Genomic DNA, 26,591 nt, shown 5'->3' with positions numbered 1-26,591 from the left:
GTGTCAGTGGGGGGAATAGTGCCCCATTATTAATATTAGTCTGGGAAATCGTTTCCCCATCATTAGTGTCAGTGGTATGAATTATGCCCCACTGTTGGTGTCAGTGGAAGGAATAGTGCCCCAAGGGCCAGATGAAAGCTAGCAAAGTGCTGCATCCGGTTCTCGGGCCACATTTTGGAGACCACTGGTCTAGATTATAGTAGTTCATCCAGGTCACCTAGAAGTAGTCACAATCACTCAGACTTGTTCTGTAATGTTGAAGGCATTTTACTACTCCAAGTAGCTTCTTTAGCTCTAATGAGTGTCAGGCACATACACCAGCCATTACATCAGCACTTAAAGTGGAACTTTACTCTTTTTGTCAACATTGACTATGTTTAATCCTTATGCTGCTAGCTGTAGTAAATGGATAGGAAAGTATATCATATTTACTTGTTTCAAACTTTTTTTTTTTACATTTTTTCAGTTACTTCCTGGTTTTCTTGCCTAGGCAAATTATGTCATGCATCCCAGAAGACTTCAGGAGGGGAGGAGGGGGTTTTCTTAGGTAAGCACACCCTCCTGCCTTCATGCCCGAGCTAAGGGCAGATGGATTCCAGGAAGTAAATGCTAAATGAATCATCTGCCCTTATTCAAGATGGCCACAACTAGAAATGCTAGGGGACGTTTGATTTATCAGCAAAATAAATCACCAAAACATGGATGGATGAGGGAGTTTGCATTTAATATTAAACATGAACTAAATAGCTTTTTCAGTTTGTGGTGCTTAGATGCAGTAGTAGTTCCACTTTAAAATGCCCTTTTAAAATCACCACCAGGGCAATTTGACAATTCCCACCTTAACCAGTGCAACTTGAACAATCGACACCGGTTCCAGACTTCATGGGCCCACAATGATTATATAGTTAGAACTTGGGGTGGTATCACAAACTTGAGCATCTCCTATCGCTTCTCGGCCTTTTGGCTAAGATCAAGTGTAGTATCTGTTCTTATCAGTTACCAGGAGGTGGCGCTTGCTTCCGTCCCTGTTCTACGGCGAGGTGGAGCAGGGAGGGCGGTTGCTATGCAAAGCCTGCTGGTGTAAAGGTGACCCGGAGCGGTTCGTAGCCGAAAGGGAAGCCTTCTGATGGGGATGGAGAACCACTGGTCGGCGCCAGGGGAGGGGACCCTGGCCTTCTGGCCTGGATTGTGGCAGCTTTAGCTCCGGTCAGTTTTTCGGGAGGGAACGTTTGTTCCCCTGTTCCAACAGGGGGGCGGCCGGTAGTTCCCGAATGTAATTAGGTAGGAGTGATGGGAGCGAGGGTGAGGCCTGATGGCAAAGGGTCTCACTAAGCTCCTGGATCTCCATGCCTTTCTGGCTGGGGTGGGGGCTGTCGTGGTCTGGGTTGGGGGGGTTGGGGATGCTTCTATGAAAAAGCCTATGGTGATGTGCCCCTGAAGTGGCAGTTCAGGGGTGCCTTACATTCACTGTGATTTATTCACTTTAAAGTCTGGCACCACGGACACTTCACTGTATACACACTTTTTCACACCTGCCTCTAGGGCCGGGTCTTTTGGCTAGGACCAGAGGAATTTTTGATTCCTGGCCGGTGGGCCAACACAATGGCCACTCTTTTCACTCTCCTTCTCCACTATACCTTCCCCACTTTTTATTTATTTTTCTTTGTGTGTTGTGTGTCACGTTTTATGTTTGTCACTTGCACGTGTGGCGAGTAGGGTGTCGGTCCTCGGACCAATCCTGAATTTCTTGTGGGAGGGTGGACATAGGCCTTCTGGCTTGGTTCGCCCTCTCTTTGGGGTCTCCCTTCGGGGGAGCCCCTATACCCTAGTACCTGGGTGGGTCTGTTTCGGCAGACCTTCCGGAGAAAGGCGGTCGTCCGGCTTCGGCTGGGTGGGCCATGAATAGGTACCTTAGTCCCCGTCTGGAGCCTAACGCCCCGGGGGATCAGGGTTAGGTCCTTCCTTGGGAGGACAGCAGACACCTGCGGCTCCGTTTTGTGTTTCACTCTTTATGTGTGTGCACTTTTTTTGGCACAGTTTTTTGGGGTGTGTTTTGCACGCCATAGGCTTTTTTAAATAGAAAAAATCTCCTATCGTATTCTTGGATCAATCATCATCTGCTTTGACACATTTCATGATGACCGGAGTTTTTTTTTGCAGTATGCAGCTATAAATGCAGAGGAATGTTCCTAAGATTCAATAGAGTTAAAGGAAGCAGAATGGAAGGTCTTCAACATTACAAAACAAGTCCAGCTTCATGCGACTAGCTACTACTAGGTAGACCTTTCAATACTTTACATTTAATTTGATGAATTTGAAGGTTAGATGGTAAATAAACCTCATTCAGACTTTATCTGAAAGCAGCTTTATTGGCTCGTTGCCACTTCTTACAAACCAGAGATCGTAAAACACCACAGACGCATAAAATTACAGAAAATTACAAATATAATACAGCCTTTACTTTTCACAGAAGTGGTTGGATTAGTCTGTTCAATGCTACTTTCTTTGTCATAGTTTCAGTCCACAATAGGGAACTCTCCGAAACGTTATAGTTTATCGTTTTGATCGGAAAGTTTCTCCCTAAGCTTGCCCGATAAGGCGTCGTCTTCCTCAGAACTGTAGAAACTGGTGTGCGGGCTGTAGGAGAAAAGATGGGACTTTGTTTCTAAAGTCATGTCAAGCAGGTCAAAAGAATCGCTGGAGAGAAAGCTGTCATCGCTTATCACACTCGAAGGCCGGCTAGGGCTCTTTGGAGCCTCTGCGTTGGGGAAGATTAAGTCTTCCATGGAGTCTGAGAGCCGGAGGGACGAACAGTCCGCGGGTAGATCCAAACTGGTTGAAAACCGCCCGTTCTTTTTCAGAATGCCTTTTTTCCTCCTCGTGTATCTGTCTGACCTTGCTTTTTCGTCTACTGCTTTATGGTAGACCTTCTGGCATTCTGAGATCGTTATCCTCTCTGGGGAAGATGAATATCCCGATTCCCTCTCATATGTTTTTTTTAGTATTCCCTTTTTCGGCTTGTTGAAAGTGCATTCGACAATCGTTGATATGTGAGACTCGTAGGCAGACGCGGTTTTTGCTTCTTGGCTGAGCTCCATGCAATTCGGAGACAAGTTTTCAGAGAAATTGGAGGAGTTTAATAACGAGCTGTCAAAACTGCTCCTTTTCTTCAAGATCCCTTTTGGTTTCTTTCTAGAAGCGATAACTTCGAGTTCTTGTTGGGACTGATTGATGTCATTTTCCTTTTTGGACTTTCTGAGACAGCCTTCATATTCTTCATCTTCTCTGGGATGGACTCTGCTTTGTTCTGTTTTTGTGCTTTTGAAACCAGGCGTGTTCTGACATTCGATGTATCGCGCTAGCAGTGGAGATTGACATTCAGGTACTTCATGGCAGTCACATACCATGGTGTCGTACCCCCAATTAACCCACCAGTGATTGGCAATATCTTCAATAGTCGCTCTCCTGGCTGGATTTACTGTCAGCATCCAGTCAATCAGTCCACAGGCTCCTGTAAAAAAATGAATATATATATAAAATATTTTTTTTTATTCCAAAATTCTACATGCCAAAAAAAGAAAACAATTCAACCATGGGCTTTCTTTAAAATGAGGAAAGCTACATATGTGAGGTTGCAGTTGGATAAGCATGCATTATCCCAACACCAACTAGAAATATAGGGTATCTTCCTCCCATTCCCCCTCCAAGCTCCACAGGTAGTATGTATAGCTGTGAAGATATCTCATGGAACAAGCCATTAATAAGAGATCTGCCCATATGCTTTTGTAACCCATACTACCAGGACCCTTTCCCACCCCTTCTAGTATTCATTGCTACCAAGACCCTTGCCCTTCTCTTCAGGTACCACTGCCAAAACCTGCATCCACCACTTCTGGTATCCCATGCTGTCACCACACTCAACCATTCTTTTGGAAAGCTCCAGCAAGAACCCTCTCACCTATCCCTTCTGGTGCGCCATACTGCCTGGACCCTCAACTGCCCCTTCTGGTATCTTGTCCTGCCAAGACCCTTAGCCAACACTTCTGATACCCTATGTTTTTAGCATTCTCAAACATTCTTTTTAAAAATCCAGAAAATACCCTCGCCCATACTTTCTGGTACCCCATACTGCCCTAACCCTCACCAATTTCCTCTGGTACTCCCATAATGCCGGGAAACTCACCTATCCCTTCTGGTGTTTTATACTGCCAGGACCCTCAACTGCCCCTTTCTGGTACCTCATGCTGCTATGACCTTCATCCATCACTTCTGGTAACCTATGCTGTCAGCATCCTTGACCACTGTTTTTGAAAATCCAGCAAGGACCCTTTCCCATACCTTCTGGTACCCCACACTGCCTTAACCCACAGCCAAAACATCTGTTACCCCATGGGGGTCAGCAATCTAGACCATTCTTTTTGAAAATCCAGCAAGGACCCTCGCCAATACCTTCTGGTATCCCATTCTGCCCTAAGCCTCACCAATTCCCTCTGGTACTCCATAATGCCAGGACCCTCGACCACCCCTTCTGGTACCTCATGCTACCAAGACCCTCAGCCAACACTTCTGGTATCCCACACTGTCAGCATCCTCAACCATTCTTTTTTAAAATCCAGCAAGGACCCTCACCTATCACTTCTGGTGCTAAATACTGCCCAGACCCTCAACTGCCCCTTCTGGTACCTCATGCTGCCAAGACCCTCAGCCAAAACTTCTGGTACCCCACACTGTCAGCATCCTCAACTATTTTTTTTTTTTTTAATCCAGCAAGGACCCTCGCCCATATTTTCTGGTACCCCATACTGCCCTAACCCTCACCAATTCCTGATGGTACCCTATAATGCCAGGACGCTCAACCACCACTGCTGGTACCCCATGCTGCCACAACCCTCATCCACCACTTCTGGTTCCCCATGCTGTTAGCACCCTCAACCATCCCTTCTGGAAATGGCCCTTGTCCATCCCTTCTATTACCCCATGCTCTCATAACCCTCAACAAACTTCCATAACTTCCATAATGTTCCCTAACTCTACCAACATAGAGATACTGCATGGGCACATTAAAATAATGTTATGTTTTTAATAGAGATAAGAGAACTATCATTGTTTTTAGATGTACACGGTGTCATGTAGCCATGCTAACATCCATCTTAAACTAAGAGGCAAGTGCATTTTAAATTCAAGGACTGAATTTAGAATTTATAACTTTAAATAAAGACTTCACATAAGCCTACAATCAGCATCTGCAGTGAATATTCATGACTTACCTGATAGATGAGGAGGCTGTCTGTACTGGCCACTACTGATTTGTTCTGCTAATGTTTTATAATTGCTGTTGTCGAACGGCATAGTTCCATAGATCAGAGCATACAGAAGTACTCCCAGAGCCCAGCAATCAACCTGCAGAAATGAGAACAACTAAATGTAACAAACATGCTTAAAGCTGGAGTTAGGGGTTCTTGAGAGTAGTATTTTATTTAAAAAAAAGAAAAACAAATGTTTAACACACTGGGCTTTAGCAAACTAAGGAGCTGACTTACTAAAGGTAAATAGGCCGTAGACTCAGCAAGGAAATTTGCTCCAGAGCTTAGTAAATGAGGCAAAGTTTCACTTTGCAAAGTATACCCAATCACATGCAAGGAAAATAAAAAAGTAGCATTTTGCTTGCGCATGATTGGATGGTAGAAGTCAACATGAGCTTCCCCTCATTTACTGAAGTCTGCAGCAACTGCACTTGCAGAGTGTGTGGGTAGGCGCTGCATGGTCCTTTGGAGTCTCCTCATGCAGGTTCAAATGCTGCTGACTACGGCAAGTGTGGGCAAGTGCAGTGCGGTACTGCGGCAGAAAACACTCAGACTCCAGTTGCAGAGAACTCAGATATATATTGTAATTGAAGTCTGACAAAATACAACAAGCCCGACGGGAAAGCAGCCCAACCAGGAGCACAAGGTTATAACAGCTATGAGTAGTAGCAGAAGGTCTCAGATGTGCCAACAGCGTCTGTCTCAAAGGAGCGGAGTGTGGTCCGGTTGGTCCATACCCAAGTGGGGAGGCTTCCAGGAAGGATGTACTTTCCCTAATCCTCAGAAACCTCTCCCTGATGCTAAGCTTTATCCCAGACATACGGGTGACCTGTTCCTACTCAGCCACTAGTCTGAAATATGCGCCAAGCCTGGGAACCAGGGTCTCAAATAGCCTCTGCCTGACCCAAGGTGGCCGCCAGAGTCACATGGGGCGCCTGCATTCAATTAGATAGCTGCCCCCTTGTGGCTCAAGAAAGTATAGAGGAACCAGATTCCTCTCGACCTCCTCTCCCTCTGCAATGCCATTGCAGTTGAGCGCCACCTGCAGTGGAGAATTTAGACAGCACCTACCTACATCAACCCCAATGTGTCACTCAGGGTTTACATGACCTTTTATGTAATCAGGAGAAGACATCTCAAAAATAAGTACAAAAGTTAAAATAATGCAAGTAGCAAGCAGGAGAACTAAATTTCAAGTTCTTACCTCTGGGCCGTGGTAAGGAAGACCCCTGACAATTTCTGGAGAAGCATAGAGAGGGCTCCCGCAGTATGTTTCCAGGACCTGGCTCTTATGATATAGGTTTGAAAGTCCAAAATCTGCAAGCTGTAAAAAACAAAGACAACACAAATATAAAAATGTGCTATTTCTTTACATAACAAAGTAGAAGACAAATACAGTATATATATATATCCCTAATATACAGTGTATATTAACACCTAGATCCAAACGTTTATGCTGGAAACCCAATATCAAGGCCACCTGTGGTTTTCAAAGTGCCGTTTTGATGTTTCATTCCATCAAAGAGAACAAAATTGCCGTATACGGTGGTTTGGATCTGCACGGCATCACCTGATTTGTGGGCAGCCCTATTGCCAAACGTGGTTGGAATTTAAATGCATTTTTGAAGAATGGAACACTACTCAAAAAAAAAAAAAACTCACCCTATTGGCTCATGTATACAAGCTTTTGTTTTGTTCCTTCTTCCCCATAAAATGCATTGCGGAAAACAACTTGATGGCGCTCAGAAGCCATTCCATGAGCAACTGAGAGGTAAATCAAAGCAACCAAAATGTGCATCAAACTATCTCTTAAGGATAATGACTTTTTTGAAAGTCTGCATTAGTGCTCCTATGGGGGGGGGGGGGGGGGGGAAGAATCCATATGTAACCGTGGCATTTAAGTGCCAGGTTTTGTCTACACTAGTGGACCAGTTGGCGTCACTATCCTGTAAATTTTTAGTCGAGATGCTATTGTGGATACGCTTGGAAGAAACTATCATTTTTTTATTAGTTTCACATGTTAAGGTCTCTTTTGATACATTATTTTATACATATAAATAAGACAACACCTACGCCTGTTACAACAACAATTCTAGTGAGTGCAGCTGCTCTCTACTATTCCCAACAGAGAATTTTGACCAATATATAATTGTCCTTAGGCAGCGCTTGCATTAACATGCAAAAAAAATCAAAAATCAAAAAAAATCAAAATCATGCTTCTGAAGACGTCGCCGTTTGATGACGAAACGCGTTAATCGGTTGTTCTTGTTATTATTATTATACACGATTTATATAGCGCCAACGGTTTACGCAGCGCATTACAATGTATAGGGGGGGACAACATACAGTTCAATGCAAAAGGTACAGGAGGGCCCTGTTCGTAGAGCTTACATTCTAAAGGGAGGGGGTGGAGGGTGGGTGGAATGCGTGCCAGGCATCCATCTTTCTTGACTGTAAGGGCTCATTTACACTTGCTTCAGCTTCAACAAGGCTTCGGACAGGCTTTGTTAAAGCTCTCTGAATGCTACTCAAAGCTCCTGTCACTAAATTTAATGGTTAGCTTACAGTCCTGTTTAGACTTTAGCTTTTGCTTTGCTTTGACATCGCATCAAAAATGATACCCCATGTAGCTTCAGTGGTGCTTCAAAGCGTCTTCAAATCCTCCATAGAAGTCTATGGCGAAGCTCGCTTGAAGCCTCACCAAAGCCTCATCGATACCCCACGAAGCCATACCAAAGCCCCACCGAAGCCTCATCTAAGCACCAAGCAAAAGCAGGTGTAAACAGGACTGTAAGCTAACCATTTAGACCCCTTTCACACCACACCGCCCACAGCGTGGGCGGTAAAACGCCGCTATTTTTAGCTGCGTTTTACCGCTGGATTTGCGACGCATTTCGGCCGCTGGCGGGGCGCTTTTACCCCCTGCTAGCGGCCGAGAAAGGGTTAAATACGCCGCAATAGCGGCATTTTGCCGGCGGTATTACAGTGTTGCCCCATTGATTTCAATGGGGAGCAGCGGTGGAGGAGCGGTAAACTCACCGCTCCAAAGAAGCTACTGGCAGGACTTTTCCCTGACGTCCTGCCAGCGCACCGTTGTAGTGTGAAAGACCTCGGGGCTTTCACACTACATACAATGGTGCAGCTTTTTTAGGGCGGATTGCAGGCGCTATTTCTAACGCTATAGCGCCTGCAAAACATCCTCGGTGTGAAAGGGGTCTTAGTGACAGGAGCTTTGACTGGCCTTCAGAGACAAAGCCTGTCCGAAGCCACGTTTTGAAGAAAGTGTAAGACAGCCCCAATAGCGGGTAGTTTTTGTCAGATATTTTGTTACGATAGAATGTGTGGAGCTTTTTAATTAATTTTAATAAATAACCCAAAAGATTTTATACTACGAGAGGCTCCCTCTCTGTTTTTTATTTTTTCTACTACATTGCCTTTCCATTAAATGCTCCATCAATACCGGGACTATACAGAGGAGGAGTAAGAATCCGTACCAAGAAACCATCAGGATTGTCGGGACAGGTCTACCTAATGACCTACAAGCCTTAATGACTTCCCTTGCTGTAAAATAAGGGGGTCGCCTGCATCTGGTGAGTGTGGCGGGTGTGTAATATTCGGCACGAGGTGGAATATTCACCATAAGGGGCATCCTGGGAACCAAGCACTCGAGCACTTAAGATTGCACTATTTACAAAGATTTTTGCGCTAGTTCACGTTAAGGATATTTTTTTTTTTTTCACATTTATGCATTATATGTATATGTAATTTTATATTTTTATATTTGCACTAATATTGGTATTTTATAGTTTGGTATCCATGATTTATTATGGCACATTTTTTATTTATTTTTTGCATGTTAATGAAAGCGCTGCTTAGGGATAATTATACATTATTTTATACATATTTTATACATTTAGGTTACATTTTGAGAGAATTCATTAAGCAGTACAGCCATTTGTAGGGCTTGTCTTGAGTTGGTTGTTGGTTTTATACTGTTTAGCCCTAGTTGGTATGCTTGTGGTGGTGGTAGACCTTGTTGTCTAATGCCGTGTACACACGAGCGAATTGTCCGGCGTACTTAGTCCGGCAAACAATCCGGCGGATAGTCCGGCGGACTTTCTACCGAACGGACTTGGCCACACACGGACACACAGAAAGTCCGGCGTTTGCTAGCGCGATGACGTACAGCGCGTACGACGGGACTAGAAAAAGGAAGTTCAATAGCCAGTAGCCAATAGCTTCCTTTTTCGTACTTGCTTCTGAGCATGCGTCATTCTTAGTCCGCCGGACTAGCATACTCACGAACGTATTGTCCGCTAAAACCCAAGTCCGGCGGAAAGATTGAAACTACTTTCTAAGTCTGCCGGACTTTACGCTGGAAAAGTCCGCTGAAGCCCACACACACGATCTAATTGTCCGCTGAAATGCGTTATACGCGGCATAAGATGCTTTCTGTTAGGAAAATATATTTTGAATAGCTTTCACGTGTTTGGGTCACTTTTGATCCATGTATTTTATGAACTTTCAATAAATTGTGAGCGCATTAATTATAGCAGTAGCGCTATTTGTGGGGCTTATCTTGAGTTGGTTGTCTACTGTTGAGCCCCAATCCGTATGCTTGTGGTGGTGTAGTCCTTGTTTTCCTAAGATAGCCATGGCCGTCCCTATTCTTCACATTTCTGGGCATAATGTTTTTGTAGATAAGTTAAGAAAAATTATAATTTTTTTTTATTGCTTTCACGCCTTATGGTCATTTTTTGATATATGTATGTTATGACTTTTCAATAAAATGCACATTGATTATAGCATTGTAGCTATTTGTGGGGCACATGTGGGGCTTGCCTGGGTTGGTTATGTACGGTTTAGCACTAGTTAGTAGGCTTGTGGAGGTGTGGAACTTGTTTTTTTTTTTTTTTCGTTTTTGTTACAGTGATACTAAACTCTGATAAAAAAATAAATAAATGTAAATAAATGTATTCAACCATGTATTCTTAAGTTTTAAAAAGTACTTTCTGTTGCCTCCTCCAAATCTCCAAATTCCTTTGTTTTTTGCTGCTGTGATCGGACTCCCCATTAGAGGGTCGCTTCTTTAGTTCTCCATAGTCCCACTGTATATGTAGAAGAATCACCACCCATCAAGAAACATTTTCCAACAAGTCCATTTGACAAATGTCGATCTTATGATCAACTTCTGATGCCATGCTTGTTTCCAGGACTTCTCCAGAGCCTCTCCCACCCTCTGGAGCTCTCAACCCCGTTCTATCTGACTATCTCCTACTCTGCCTTTAGGTGATGCCTAAAAACTCATTTATTCAATGAAGCCTATCCTACCACCGACTAATGCCGTGTACACACGACCAAACTTTTCGATGGACTGAATTCCATCTGACTTTTTTCGACAGAGTTTTGACCGACACAATCACACCAAAGTCCGACGGATTTGACCGTGATGACGTACGACCGGACTAGAATAAGGAAGTTCATAGCCAGTAGCCAATAGCTGCCCTAGCATTGGTTTTCGTCTGTCGGACTAGCATACAGACGAACGGATTATTCGACCGGACCTGAGTTCGTCGGAAGGATTTGAAACATGTTCTAAATCTAAAGTCCGTCTGAGATCACATATAGTGAGTGCAAGCTCCTGGGGAGACCAGATATAGTGAGTGCAAGCTCCTGGGGAGACCAGATATAGTGAGTGCAGGCTCCTGGGGAGACCAGATATAGTGAGTGCAAGCTCCTGGGGAGACCAGATATAGTGAGTGCAAGCTCCTGGGGAGACCAGATATAGTGAGTGCAAGCTCCTGGGGAGACCAGATATAGTGAGTGCAAGCTCCTGGGTTTAGTACCACTTTATTATGACGTTAACTATGGGGGTGAGTTGTAGTTAATCCCCTTCTATATGCATTCCTTCCCCGACACCAACAACAACAGGAGACAAAGTGCAGAAAGAATTGGAATTGTTTCCTAGAAAAAAAAAGAAATTCCAGGAATGCTAATACATCCTGCTATTTGTCAGGAATAGGATGAATTACTGAAGAAGGAGCCAATTAAATGCTGCTTTTTCTTTCCCTGGTACAATAGTAAAACACAGACATTCCCAGCATTCCTCTGCACAATGTCGAACCTGTGATACCTTCCTTAAAAGGCTTTCCGAACAGCAGGAAGTCAGTCAATGGCTTCTCAGTGTTATTTTTAGACGTTAATGTGTCTTTAAGCTGTTTATGCCCATTTGCACTCGAACTGTTTGATATGTAAAAAAAAAAAAAAAAAGGTTAATTCTTGGCTCTGGCTTGGCTAAGTTGTTCCCACCATTTATCACTGGCAAAAAAAAAAAAAAAAGGTGCCCGGATCGTTAAGGAGTTGGCGGGGTTGTGCAGCTCCAGGCCTATTTGCAATTCTCATCTCTTGCAAGGGCCCGTCCTGTTCTCTAGGATGGCATGCTGGGAACCATTGTCACCAACTGGATTCTCAGGAATGAAATGTCAGCATTGTTCAGAATTACCGCTTCCATCCCACAGCCGTTTTTTGAATTTCTACTTTACATGTTTAAAAAGATCAGTTTAGGCCTGAAGATTAGTGAAACCCCCCCCCCCCCCCCCAAAAAAAAATTATTTTTATTTATTATACAGGATTTATATAACACCAACAGTTTGCGCAGCGCTTTACAACATGAGGGCAGACAGTACATTTACAAAAGATGAAGGGGGAGGAATAGGGAAGGAGGGAAGGAGGATGAAAAAAATAAAATTAAATAATAATAATAAAAAAATCCTCCTGTAGTATTATTATTATTATTATTATCATACAGGATTTATATAGCGCCAAAGTTTGTGCAGCGCTTTACGACACAAGGGCAGACTGTACACTGATCAGCCCTTGTACACACAGTCGGAGATTCCGACGAAATGTGTCTGATCGGACCATTTTGTCGGATATTCCGACTGTGTGTGGTCTCAATCGGACTGTTTCCGTTGGAATATCTCCGATCATGTGTAGAGAATTCCGATCGGACAAAGTGCCACGCATGCTCAGATCAAATTCCTACACCAAAGCTATTGGCTACTAGCCTGAACGTAGTCCCGTCGTAACGAAATAACGTCATCACGTTCTGAACGATTGGATTTTCCGACAACTTTGTCCGACCGTGTGTATGCAACAGTTTCGGACAAAATCCGACGGACAAAACCCGACGGATTTGGTTGTCGGAATGTCCAACCGTGTGTACAAGGGCTCACAATATAAATCAATACAGGAGGGATCAGAGGGCCCTGCACTGTAACTGTAAATGCAGGGCCCTCTGATCCCTCCTGTATTGATTTATATTGTAAGTGTACAGTCTGCCCTCATGTTGTAAAGCGCTGCGCAAACTGTTGGTGCTGTATAAATCCTGTATAATAATAATAATACAGGAAGAATTTTTTTTTTTTCATTTTTTTTTTTTCATCCTCCTTCCCTATTCCCCTTCTTCTTTTTGTTTTTGCTTTTGTTGTTTCGGTAAAAATAAAAAGAAACTGCTCTATAAGCAGAGCTATTAATATTTAAATAATATATTTGCTGTTTGTTTGCATTGTTCCTTTTCTTTTTCCCTTTCTGTAAGAGCTAAAATGCCTGACTATTTATTTTTTGTTCTTTTTGTATTTGTGTGTGAATTGGTAATACAAAGTAATTAAATAATAACAAAAAAAAAAAAATATATATATATATATATATATATATATATATATATATATATATATATATATATAGGAGGAATGAAATGTCAGTATTATTCCGAATGCAGGAGATTACCGCTTCCATCCCAGAGCCATTTTTTGAATTTCTACTTTACATGTTTAAAAAGATCAGTTTAGGACTGAAGATTAGTGAAAACCCCCCAAACATTATTATTATTATTATTATTATTTATTAAACAGGATTTATATAACACCAACACTTTGCGCTGCACTTTACAACATGAGGGCAGACAGTTACAAAACAATTCAATACAGGAAGAATGTTTCTTTTTTATTTATTTATTTTCATCCTCCTTCCCTATTCCTCCCCCATCTTCATTTTGTTTTTGCTTTTGTTGTTTTGGTAAAAATACTATATATATATATATATTTTTTATATATATATATATATATATATATATATATATATATATATATATATTTTAGCGGGGGGAAGATTTTTAAATGATAAATAAAATTAAATTTTTAAATGATAAATTATCATTTAAAAATTTAATTTTATTTATCATTTAAAAATCTTCCCCCGCTAAAATATATATATATATATATATATATATATATATATATATATATATATATATATATATATAAATATATATATTTTATATATATATATATATATATATATATATATATATATATATATATATATATATATATATATATTAGCGGGGGAAGATTTTTAAATGATAAATAAAATTAAATTTTTAAATGATAAATAAAAAAAAGTTTAGTAAAAAAGAAAAAAAAGTCACACCGACTTAAATTTTTAAATGTTTTTTCTTTTTTACTAAACTTTTTTTTTTTTCATCACATAGGGGACAAAAAGTCCCCTGATGTCGTACCTGTAGGTACAGTGAATATCTCCTAAACTTGCCCTGTATAATAGATATTCACACTGAATGCAACTGGTGACATCACCAGAGCTGAAGGGAATATCACCGCACCAGGTTGGTCAAACAAAGGTAGAAAATCTCTCCTCCCGTTTAGAAGCCGGGTGCTGGCAATGCATTTAGCAATTAAAACTGGAAGAAGTTCTGGACAGCCACAATCCAAAAAAGGTTTTGCCTTTTGTTCAAAATTTTTTGTCAAAAATACATGCCACAGCAGAACGGACTAAAAGCTTACGCGTTTCACACTGGCAAACAGTGCTTAACCTAGCTATGATTAAGCACCATTTGTAGTGTGAAACACGTAAGTTCTTTTGTCTGTTCTGCTGTGGCATGTGTTTGACAAAATTTTTTGAAATAAAAGGCAAAAACTTTTTTGGAGTGCGGCTGTCCAGAACTTCTTCCAGTTTTAATTGCTATACCCGCGGGAGTCACGTCATCGCTGCTCGGCCAATCAGGCGGCCGGAGTGCTGCGAACCGGGAAGGAAAGACTGGGTGAAGATGGACAGTGCACCGCTGGAGGGCTTCGTTCTAAGGTAAGCATATCATAATGTGCTAGTATGCAATGCATACTAGCACATTATGCCATTGTGTTGCAGGTTTTTTTTAATTTAATTTTTATTTTTTTTAAAGGATATGGTTTACTATCGCTTTAACAAACAGGCTATACCAGCTGGCAGTGTGTTTAAAAAGTCCTTGAAGTGGTTAAAGTGGCCGATTTTTTTATTTTTTTTTCCGTTCAGAGAAACATTTCTTAAGGGACACGTTTAAAATTTTTCTCATTAGTTATCATAACATTCAATTTTCACTTAATCAGTACAGTATTCATCCTATAAAAATTGAATGAGCAAGTCCACGCATGATTGGAAACAAAATAAGACCATAGGCTAGACGTAGACCGCAGCTTTGTACGTGGGAAGTTGCCCTGCTGGTCGAGAATTTTCATACCATTTTAGGTATTCTTGTTTTCAACATGGGACGAGGACACGAAAAAAAAAATGTCATAGTTCGCCCGATTTTTTAATAGTGTCTACTAAGCTTTAGATAACTATTTAACCACTTCAGCTCCGGAAGATTTACCCCCCCCCCCCACACTTCATGACCAGGCCATTTTTTGCGAAACGACTCTTCGTTGCTTTAACTGACAATTGCGCAGTCGTGCGGCACTGTACCCAAATAATATTTATGTCCTTTTTTTTTCCTGCCAAATAAATAGAGATTTCTTTAGGTGGTATTTGTGGTTTTTATTTTTTTGTACTATAAACAAAAAACAGAAATTAAATTTTTACATATATATATATATATATATATATATATATATATATATATATATATATATATATATATATATATATAATTTTTTTACTTTCTGCTATATACACATAAATATATATATATATGTATATGTATGTATATGTATGTGTGTGTGTATATATATATATATATATATATATATATATATATATATATATATATAATTATTATTTAATTTTTTTACTTTCTGCTAAAAAAAAAATCCAATAAAAAAAACAATCATCAATTTAAGCCAATATGTATTCTGCTACATGTTTTTGGTAAATACAAAACAAAAAATCCAAAAAAGTGTATATTGATTTGCGCAAAAGTTATAGCATCTACAAACTATGGGATATTTTTATTCATTTTTATTTATTACATTTTTTTTATGACTGTGATATTGCGGCGGACATAAAGTTTTCCTCCCCCACTCACACACTTCATGACCAGGCCATTTTTTGTGATACGGCACTGCGTTGCTTTATCTGACAATTGCACGGTCGTGCGACGCTGTACCCAAATAAAAAAAAATGACGTGCTTTTTTCCCCCACAAATAGAGCTTTCTTTTGGTCATATTTGATCACCCCTGCTGTGTATATTTCCCCCACCCGGACAATGTATGTGTAATCCGGACCATGTATGTGTAATCCGGACCATGTATGTGTAATCCGGACCATGTTTGTGTAATCCGGACCATGTATGTGTAATCCGGACCATGTATGTGTAATCCGGACCATGTATGTGTAATCCGGATCATGTATGTGTAATCCGGATCATGTATGTGTAATCCGGATCATGTATATATTTGTAATCTGGAGCACAGAGTGAAACTGCTCTAGGGTGGTCAGCAAGTGTGTAACGTGCACATACAGTACAACCCGCAACCTTCTACAGATCATATGAGAAGCCTCAAACAAGAGTCGGCAGACAATATGAAAACAGAAGGCCACTTTTGCTGCTACAGGCACCACAGGTTTTATTTTTATTTTTATTTTTTTGTTCTTCCAACTTACTTTTACATTCAGGTTTTCATCAAGAAGGATATTCTCCAACTTTATATCCCTGTGAACGATTCCATTCTGAAAAAAAAGAACATAAAAAGAAACAGTTAATTTGTATCACACACAATAAATTCCTTCATAGGGCTCATGCACGCTGCATCGTCACATATGGCGACCCATCACATTCGGCTACCCGCTGGAGTACGCATGTGCGACGCCGCCGTATGCGTTTCCAACACTTGTACGACAGAACAGTATGTGGCTCCACCCCCTCAGTCCAGGTTCAAGCCCCACCATCCAAGTGGACATAGAGTTATGCCTTGTACACAGGGTCAGAAATTCCGACGGAAAAAGGTCCGATCGGATTATATTGTTGGAAAATCCGATCGTGTGTGGGCTCTATTGGACTTTTTCCGTCCGACATTCCGACAAACTCTATAAATCAGGCCAAAATGAGGAGGAATGAGGGACAGATAGACATTGCTCCAAATCAGGGACAGTTGGGAGCTATGATCGTACCCCATTGTAGGTGTCAGTGGGAGGAATAGTGCCCCGTTGTTGGTGTCAGTGGGAGGAATAGTGCCCCGTTGTTGGTGTCAGTGGGAAGAATAGTGCTCCATTGTTGGTGTCATTGGGAGGAATAGTGCACCATTGTAGGTGTAAGTCAGAGGAATAGTGCCCCATTGTTGGTGTCAGTGGGAGGAATAGTGCCCCATTGTTGGCGTCGGTCGGAGGAATAATGCCCCATCCTTTGTGACAGTGGGAGGAATAGTGCCCCATTGTTGGTATCAGTGGGAGAAATAGTGCCTCATCATTGGTATCAGTGGGAGAAATAATGCCCCATTGTTGGTGTCAGTGGGAGGAATAGTGCCCCATTGTTGGCGTCGGTCGGAGGAATAATGCCCCATCCTTGGTGTCAGTGGGAGGAATAGTGCCCCATTGTTGGTGTCAGTGGGAGAATTAGTGCCTCATCATTGGTATCAGTGGGAGAAATAATGCCCCATTGTTGGTGTCAGTGGGAGGAATAGTGCCCCATTGTTGGTATCAGTGGGAGAAATAGTGCCCCATCCTTGGTGTCAGTGGGAGGAATAGTGCCTCATCATTGGTATCAGTGGGAGAAATAATGCCCCATTGTTGGTGTCAGTGGGAGGAATAGTGCCCCATTGTTGGTATCAGTGGGAGAAATAGTGCCCCATTGTTGGTGTCAGTCAGAGGAATAGTGCCCCATTGTTGGTGTCAGTGGAAGGAACAGTGCCTCATCATTGGTATCAGTGGGAGGAATAGTGCCCTGTTGTAGGTGTCAGTGGGAGGAATGGTGCCTCAGGGGCCAGATAAAGGCAAGCAAAGGGCCACATCCAGCCTCAGGGCCACAGTCCAGAGACCACTCTGTTAGAGGATGGCTACGTTTGCTCTTCATGGCCCCACTGTGTGTAGGAATATAGCCGCCCTCTCTTGCTCGATCCCAAGATTGGCTATGAAATCTGTGATTTGTAGTGGGCATAGAGCAGTGTACATGACCACCACAACCAATGTGCACCGCTGGTTCTAAACGAATGAAAGTGAGGGGGGAAAAGGAGAGGTTCTGGAGCTGACAAAGGACGTTACAAGGAAACAGAGACACGGCATGGAGTGATTTAACAAAAAATAGGTAAGAGCGCCATTAAGTGGATGAGTATAGTTTGTTTTTGGAGAATGAGGATATCATTTAATATCACTTTAACCTTATTTGACTTCTCCAACAAAAGGTCGCACAGGTAATCCATGTATTGCCGATTGTTACATTGTGGCACATCGCGGCAGACCTCTACACCCTTTGCGGCATTCAATGTTCGCTATCTGAAGAACGCTTCCCTTCGCTTGCGGTTACTAATAGAGTAAACCTGCGCCGTTTGCCGGGCGGTTTATTGCCGGCCTCAGAGGTTTACTTTTTTATTATTTCCAGTGTCCTCCGCCAGAAATAACAAAGTATTGACTGGAAGGAGAGGAAGCCGAACGACAGAAGTATATATCTTACGGGAGATAAACATGCGGCCCAACGCCAGAGGTTACCCAGGAAACTAACATAATGTTTCCCTAGACAGCAACGCATATCACTGGCAGGCAAGAGGTCTGTAAAACATCAATATGGAACAAAGTAACAAAAAAAAAAACTGATAATGGCCGCTCTGTTATTGTTCTACAAGAAACACAACACACAAGCTGGAGAGGGTATAATAGGAAAACTATGGGACCTATTTAGAAAGAGAGGAGCTCCAGGCAAGTTGAAATACTCTTAACCACTTCAGTTCCGGAAGATTTACCCCCTCCCCCCTTCATGACCAGGCCATTTTTTGCGATACAGCACTGCGTTACTTTAACTGACAATTGTGCGGTGCTGCACCGCTGTACCCAAATAAAAATGATGTCCTTTTTCCCCACAAATAGAGGTTTCTTTGGTGGTATTTGATCACCTCTGCGGTTTTTATTTTATTAAACTAAAAAAAAGAGCGACAATTTTTATATATATATATATATATATATATATATATATATATATATATATATATATATATATATATATATATATATATATATATATATATATAATTATTATTATATTTTTTTTTTTTTTTTTTTTTTTTTACTTTCTGCTATAAATCATATCCAATAAGAAATCTAAAAAATCGAATTTCTTCATCAATTTAGGCTAGTGTGTATTCTGCTACATATATTTAGTAAGAAAAATAAAATCCCAATACGCGTATAATAATTGGTTTGCGCACAAGTTATAGCGTCTACAAACTATGAGATATTTTCATGGAACTTTATTTTTTTTACTATTAATGGTGGCGATCAGCAACTTATAGAGGGACCGCGATATTGCAGCGGACAAATCGGACACCAATTGACACTTTTGAGACTTTTTTGAGATACAAATACAGTGATCAGGGCTAAAAATATGCACTGTCACTGTACTAATGACACTGGCTGGGAAAGGGTTAACATCAGGAGCGATCAAAGGGTTAACTGTGTTCCTAGGGAGTGTTTTAGTGTAGCGAGGGAGGTGCTTTTACTAGTGCAAGACATGGGTCGGTTGTTTCTGCTTTGCAGGAACACAGGATCCATGCCTTCTGTATTGACAGAACGGCAATCTGCCTTGTTTACATAGACAGACTGCTGTTCCACCTGTGTACCGAGTGATCAGCAAGGTGCTGGCGGACATCGAGTCCGCGGGACCAACTGATCGGCTCCCGCTGTGTAGAATCGTGGCTGGAGCGAGCCGCCGGTGGAGGAATCTGTCCCCGCTGGAGGAAAACAGTGATTATTGCTAGTGGCTATAGCAGCCGCTAGCGATGATCGTAAGTAAATCCGGCTTGCTGATTGTACCCAAGCTGATCGATCAATCAACTTGGTACATTCAATCTGCCCATGCACGGTTTGAATCTCCTTGAATTCCTGCTGAACCTTGTAATGGCCGGCCTTAGTTCCAGAGTGGTGGCTGTCTCCTTTTGTTCGATTCTGGCCACACTGGAGCATTCCCATAGGCTTATATGGGCTGTATATATCAAGACTGTGTATACAAGCCCTAGGGCAGTGATGGCGAACCTTGGCACCCCAGACAGGGCCGTCTTTAAGGCAGGGCAAAAGGGGAAGCTGTCCTGGGCCCTGTCATTGTTGTGGGGCCCAAAGCAGCTGCCTCATACTTGCCAACTATCCCAGTTTAAATGTCCTTGTCCCTTGAAGTTTTAGCCCAGTTGTTGTGTACAGATGACTCGCCTGCAGACCCTGTGTTTACATGTAAATAACTGGCATTCATATGTAAATGGCAGCGGCATTACTAAGCAAATAGCTGTGGCCATCTGCATTGATATGTAAATAAAGGTGGCATTCATATGTATATCATGCTTCCCTGCAGTGAGAAGATGATGTGCTGTAACCTCTAGCAATCAGTGAGCAGTAATACTGTACAGTAATCTCTAGCAACTAATTAATAAGCAGAAATAATTTTCTGGAACCTCTAGCAACTAATCAGTGAGCCGTAATGTGTGCTGTAACCTCTAGCAACCCGTCAGTAAGCGGTAATGATATGCTGTAACCTCTGGCAACCAATCACAATAGCTGCCTGACCTGATACAGTAAACTGATTTTAAGTCCAGCTTCTATTTATTGTATGTCTCAGAGCAGGTGGAGAGTGAAATTGCATGGGAGGGGGCCCGCAAAATTTTTTTTTTTGCCAATCAATATTAAAGACGGCCCTGACCCCAGATGTTTTGGAACGACATTTTCCATGATGCTCGTGCACTCTGCAGTGTAGTTGAGCATCATGGGAAACGTAGTTCCAAAACATCTGGGGTGCCAAGGTTCGCCATCACTGCCCTAGGGGCTCAAACAGAGGAAAGAAGAGTTAAATGGAGGAAATTCACTGTTCTGACTTATTCACTTGCAAGTTTAAAGTTGATCTGTGGGCACATCCAAAATGTTCTGCCTGGAGTTCTATATTCACCGCGATGAATGGTTGTCGTCATCAAGAAATTTCCCTTTATTTCATTGTCTTCCTCTGCCGTCATATCACAATTATCTTTTGAACCGTCAGCTGTAATAAAGTCTTTATTCTTAACCATCTCATAAATCATCGTATTCCACAAACTGGCTCCATCAACAAAAAATTCGAACCTAAGGAGATTCCTTTATTCCTACGAGCTCCATGTAATAGGCTTCCCATTGTTCTTTTGAACTTTCCACCTTAGACATGGGCCATTCACTTCAACTGACTCCAACGTTTATCTCTCTAAAGTTTACCAATTCCACGCTTCCAGTAAATTCCAGAGAAATTGGAACTCCTTTTAGGGCTGGTTTCCATTTACTATTCTTTAAAACGATCATAAGTGGATCATAAAATAGCGCATTAATGGTTGGACCTCACAAACTTGGCTAGGACAGATGGTAGTGATCATCGTGATAGTAGAGGTGGAAGACATGTTTGGTTTGAAGCCCAACTCCAGACAAAACGTTTTTGTTCTGGGCAGCTTGAGGAAGTGTTTGACCTTCTCCCAGGATTTTGCCTTTCTCCCGATTAGGGAAAACTACTCTCACATTACTCTCAGAAAATGTAGTGATGGGAAATTTCTCCAGTGGGGACACAGACTGCACCAAAAGACTTTTTCTCAGTAAAAAGGGGAAAGGGATTAGAACCTCTCAATACTGCGACTTGTTCTGTCCTATCGCTGTGACAACTTTTAGGTGGGGTCACAGACAGCTATAAAAATAAATATTCTGAAGTAAAAGAAATATGTTTTTTACTGGAGTTGGGTTGGGAGATTAATCCACCAATGCTCACAGCCCAAGGAACCCCCATAGCACCACCAGGAGGAGCCCAAGTTGAGAAGAACTGGGTTAAAGCTTAAAGTGTAAGTTCTCTTTTTCAGAAAACTAACACCCCCCCCCCCCCCTGCTCCCTCAGGCCCCACTGTACCTAAAGATCCATGGAACCCTGGTTGAGAAACCCTGCTCTAGAGACTTCAAAGGATATATGAAGTCATAGGGTGATTCCACCCCACTTAAATGCCCCTACAGCTGACAAAATTTAAAAGTTTTAGGTGGTCCAGCCCGTTAAATTGGACCTAAAGTCAAAACTTTTTTTTTTTCATTTTGGTTAGAACATGGCAGAGGTAGACAATTAATATGGAGTTAACAATTAATAAGCAGGAGGATTTTTTTAGGAACCAGTTTCATTGACAACAACATTGGCTGCCTGGCTCTTGGGATTTGTCCAGCCCTGGAGTAACGTATCATTAAAAACCCTGTTATGCCGTGTACACACAAACTGACTTTTCGACAGCAAAGGTCCGTCGGACAATTCGATCATGTGTGAGCTTCATCGGACCTTTGCTGTCTAAAAATCAGACGGACTTAATATTTAAAACATGTTTCAAATCTTTCCGACAGACTCGAGTCCGGTCGAAAAATCAGTTCGTCTGTATGCTAGTCCGACGGACCAAAAGCGACGCTAGGGCAGCTATTGGCTACTGGCTATGAACTTCCTTATTCTAGTCCGGTCGTACATCATCATGTTCGAATCCATCGGACTTTGGTGTGCTTGTGTGTGGCCAAGTGCGTTCGTTCGGAAAGTCCGTCGGAATTCCGCCGAAAGTCTGTTGGGAAGACCGTCGGACCTAGGCTGCCGGAAAGTCCGGTCGTGTGTACGCGACATAATGCATTAGAGTTTTTTTTGCAATCTCTGTCCCATTGGGGATGTTTTTCTCCATCCTTTTTCCTGTAGGAACAACAAAAAGTGATTGGAAATCTCTCCAAAGTGAAGGAAATCCCCCTCTTATGCCGCGTACACACACGATCGGAATTCCGGCCAGAAAAAGACGGATGAGAGCTTTTCATCGGAAAATGCGACCGTGTGTATGCTCCATCGGAATTTAGCTGTCCGGATTTCCGCCAGCCAAAAATTGATAGCATGTTCTCAATTTTCCAGACGGAAAAACTTTCTATCGGAAATTCCGATCGTGTGTATGCAATTCCGACACGCCAAAAATCACGCATGCTCAGATTCAACTACGAGACAGAAGCTATTGGCTACTGGCTATTGAACTTCCTTTTTCTAGTCCCGTCGTACGTGTTGTACGTCACCGCGTTATAAACGATCGGAATTTGGTGTGACTGTGTGTAGGGAAGACAGCTTGAGCCGAATTCCTTCGGTAAAACCATCAGAGCTTTTTCCGACGAGAATTCCGATCGTGTGTACGCGGCATTAGAAAGTTGTCAGTGGAACAAGTGTCGCCATTGGAAGGTTTCCATTCCTCTTCTGATGACAGCTGACAATGTTTGATTTTCCCCCACTATCAGTTTTGGTGACAATGGTTACTCTGACCGTGACCAATAAAGAGGATAAATCCAACTAACGGAGTCATAAACACCAATACAAACCTGGTAGGAGTTCTAACTCCTTACCGCTCAATGTAAAACCAAAAACAAATTTAGGATTTAGATGAACTTTAATAATACAAAATTAAAACATTAGTAAACTGCAATGGGTCCATTGATTTGGCTTCCTCAAAAAGGAAAAATGCCAATCTCTGCCAAAAATGCATCAGTAAAGTTATTTTCATTTACTCTCACACAGGAAGGCTAACCGTGTTTCACTGGAACTATAAAAATAACGCAGAGGAAAGTGGATGTAGTTGAAACTTAAGTGTGTAGAAGTATGTTGTGTATTAAAAGCACACAAACAATTTATTCTGTTTTAGGAAGAGCGATGTCAGCTTTGAGCTGTTTTTCTTCTGAGATAGAACTGTGAAAAGATAGAAGAAAGGAAGATCACACGAAGAACAGGGATAACTATTACCTTCGGATCACTCTACCCAAGAAACTGCAAAAAATCCTCTTAATGCAGTGTGTTCCCATTTATTACTGGTAAGGTTACACAAATGAGGTCTACTACAGTTAAAAGTTCAGAATTTCTTCTAAAACAGATCCTAATGCTTTTTTGGGAGCTGGGGTGCCGCTAAGGAGGGCGATGACAGAAAGTGCAGTCATTTTTCAGTTTTTAAAGTTGACCTCTACTTTGCACATGCAGGGTGTAGCAATGGGTGCACTTTAATACCATACCATACCATACCAGCAGTGCTTGACCACCCAGGTTTTCAAGGCTTTTACATGGAGATGGGAAGAGAGTCCTTAACCTGGATTCTACCCATGCAGTAGCATGGCATAAAGGGAACATAGATATAACCTTCTGCTGGAGCCACCATTAAAGGGAACCTTGTTGCTCCATGTTGCAACTTGGATCCTAACCAGAGCTTCCCTGTAGTAGCATGGGGCAAAGGGAAGGTAACTATAACTTGCTGCTTTGGCCATCATTAAAGTGAACCTGTTGCTTCACCTATTTTTTTTGGAATTGTGAAGTTAAAGACAATCTCATTTGTTCTTTAATTACAAAAATAATTAGCCCTGCAGCTTTAAAATAAAAAAAAATGTTGCTTTTGTTGCAATACTCAGCTCCTAACAGTTGCTGCCCCGTGCAGACTTAACACTCTAAAATCCAGCGTTGGTTGGTTAAATGTCACTATCCAACCCCTTAACTGTCAGGATGTCATGGACATACAGCCCTGGGAGTGCGCCATGACACAGGTTTGGGCTCACTGTACTCCTGGACAGATTGATACTCACATATATGCAGCATATGTGAAGTCTTTGACCATCTCCTGTAGCATGTCTGCAGTCTTTGACCATCTCCTGTAGCATGTCTACAGTCTTTGACCATCTCCTGTAGCATGTCTACAGTCTTTGACCATCTCCTGTAGCATGTTCATAGTCTTTGACCATCTCCTGTAGCATGTCCATAGTCTTTGGCCATCTCCTGTAGAATGTCTACAGTCTTTGACCATCTCCTGTAGCATGTCCATAGTCTTTGACCATCTCCTTTAGCATGTCTGTAGTCTTTGACCATCTCCTGTAGCATGTCTACAGTCTTTGGCCATCTCCTGTAGCATGTCTACAGTCTTTGACCATCTCCTGTAGCATGTCTACAGTCTTTGACCATCTCCTGTAGCATGTCTACAGTCTTTGACCATCTCCTGTAGCATGTCCATAGTCTTTGGCCATCTCCTGTAGCATGTCTACAGTCTTTGACCATCTCCTGTAGCATGTCCATAGTCTTTGACCATCTCCTGTAGCATGTCTGTAGTCTTTGACCATCTCCTGTAGCATGTCCATAGTCTTTGGCCATCTCCTGTAGCATGTCTACAGTCTTTGACCATCTCCTGTAGCATGTCCATAGTCTTTGACCATCTCCTGTAGCATGTCTGTAGTCTTTGACCATCTCCTGTAGCATGTCCATAGTCTTTGGCCATCTCCTGTAGAATGTCTACAGTCTTTGACCATCTCCTGTAGCATGTCCATAGTCTTTGACCATCTCCTGTAGCATGTCTTTAGTCTTTGACCATCTCCTGTAGCATGTCCATAGTCTTTGACCATCTCCTTTAGCATGTCTGTAGTCTTTGACCATCTCCTGTAGCATGTCTACAGTCTTTGGCCATCTCCTGTAGCATGTCTACAGTGTTTGACCATCTCCTGTAGCATGTCTACAGTCTTTGACCATCTCCTGTAGCATGTCCATAGTCTTTGACCATCTCCTGTAGCATGTCCATAGTCTTTGACCATCTCCTGTAGCATGTCCATAGTCTTTGACCATCTCCTGTAGCATGTCCATAGTCTTTGACCATCTCCTGTAGCATGTCTACAGTCTTTGACCATCTCCTGTAGCATGTCTACAGTCTTTGACCATCTCCTGTAGCATGTCCATAGTCTTTGACCATCTCCTGTAGCATGTCTGTAATCTTTTACCATCTCCTGTAGCATGTCTACAGTCTTTGACCATCTCCTGTAGCATGTCCATAGTCTTTGACCATCCCCTGTAGCATGTCTGTAATCTTTTACCATCTCCTGTTGCATGTCTACAGTCTTTGATAATGTCCTGGGGCACACCCGTAGTCTTTGCATTACACTGTATGAATGAAATACTTATATAGCGCACAATGCGAACTGAATCGCCTCTAGGCGCTGTGGCGAGCTTTGATCATCTGCTAAAAGAGGAAGGTCTTGAGTTTTTTCCTAAAAGCCAGGTGATTTTCTTCCAGGCGGATGTTGATTGGTAGAGCATTCCATAGCCGAGGCCCTTGGACAGCGAATCTCCGATCCCCCTTGGATTTATACCGGGCTTTGGGCACGAGGAGGAGGTTTTTGTTGGCTGATCGAAGACTGCGGTTTGGTGTGTAATGATTTATTTTCTCCATTAGGTATTGCGGAGCTTCTCTATGCACGCATTTGTGGGTGAGGCAAAGGGTCTTGAACGTGATCCGATTTTTTACGGTTAGCCAATGTAAGCTCCTCAGACACTGTACATCATGTGCTGCCCTTTTGGTGACATTAGGGGCCACACTTGAGGCCCCATCGATCAAGTAAGTTGACCACCGACTGCTTTAAAGTATTATTGCACAGTAGATGTTTTCCACTTTCTTTGACTGCTTAAAATTTAGGTTTGGGAGACTTGTGAAGCAATGCCTTGAACACTGGCTACCTCTTCTTGGTCTTTCCACAAGTGCCTATTGTCTCACCATTGAGAGAAATGGCTTCTTAATCTGCTGAAGAGTAATCAGTATGGTGCAGACACCGTAGACGCTGAGTTAATCTCTGCGGAGACAGCCAATTGAAAATTCCTTTCTTGCTGAGTCCTGAAATAAACTTCATACCCCGGCCGGCCATATCGTATAAATATCCTAAGCAGCGCATATGTACATTCTATACCACTGAATCACAGGTCAATATTTACTTTTCAAACCACCGGCGGTCCTAACAAGGATGTCTGTTCTATAACACCA

At 42.1% G+C, this 26,591-nt stretch overlaps 1 protein-coding gene and 1 pseudogene across 1 annotated transcript in view; one reads left to right on the top strand and one right to left on the bottom strand.

Moving 5' to 3' along the window:
• Positions 1-944: 944 nt before the first annotated feature.
• On the top strand, positions 945-1,029 carry LOC143928540 (U2 spliceosomal RNA; annotated as a pseudogene).
• Positions 1,030-2,349: 1,320 nt separating this feature from the next.
• LOC143927525 (NUAK family SNF1-like kinase 1) overlaps positions 2,350-26,591 on the bottom strand; it is a 65,633-nt gene continuing 41,391 nt past the window's right edge. Inside the window, exons 4-7 of the mRNA XM_077451630.1 lie at positions 16,237-16,302; positions 6,508-6,627; positions 5,268-5,400; positions 2,350-3,511 (exon numbers count right to left, since the gene is read on the bottom strand). Of these exons, the coding sequence (XP_077307756.1) occupies positions 2,547-3,511; positions 5,268-5,400; positions 6,508-6,627; positions 16,237-16,302 (1,284 nt within the window). The 3' untranslated portion in view covers positions 2,350-2,546. The remainder of the gene's footprint in view (positions 3,512-5,267; positions 5,401-6,507; positions 6,628-16,236; positions 16,303-26,591) is intronic.

Source organism: Lithobates pipiens, unplaced genomic scaffold (assembly GCF_037356315.1).
Source record: "Lithobates pipiens isolate NorthernLeopardFrog02 unplaced genomic scaffold, aLitPip1_a1.2 Scaffold_23, whole genome shotgun sequence".
Classification (NCBI taxonomy): Eukaryota; Metazoa; Chordata; class Amphibia; order Anura; family Ranidae; genus Lithobates; species Lithobates pipiens.
Note: the sequence above shows the minus strand (reverse complement) of the source record. Positions and strands in the feature narration are given on the sequence as shown.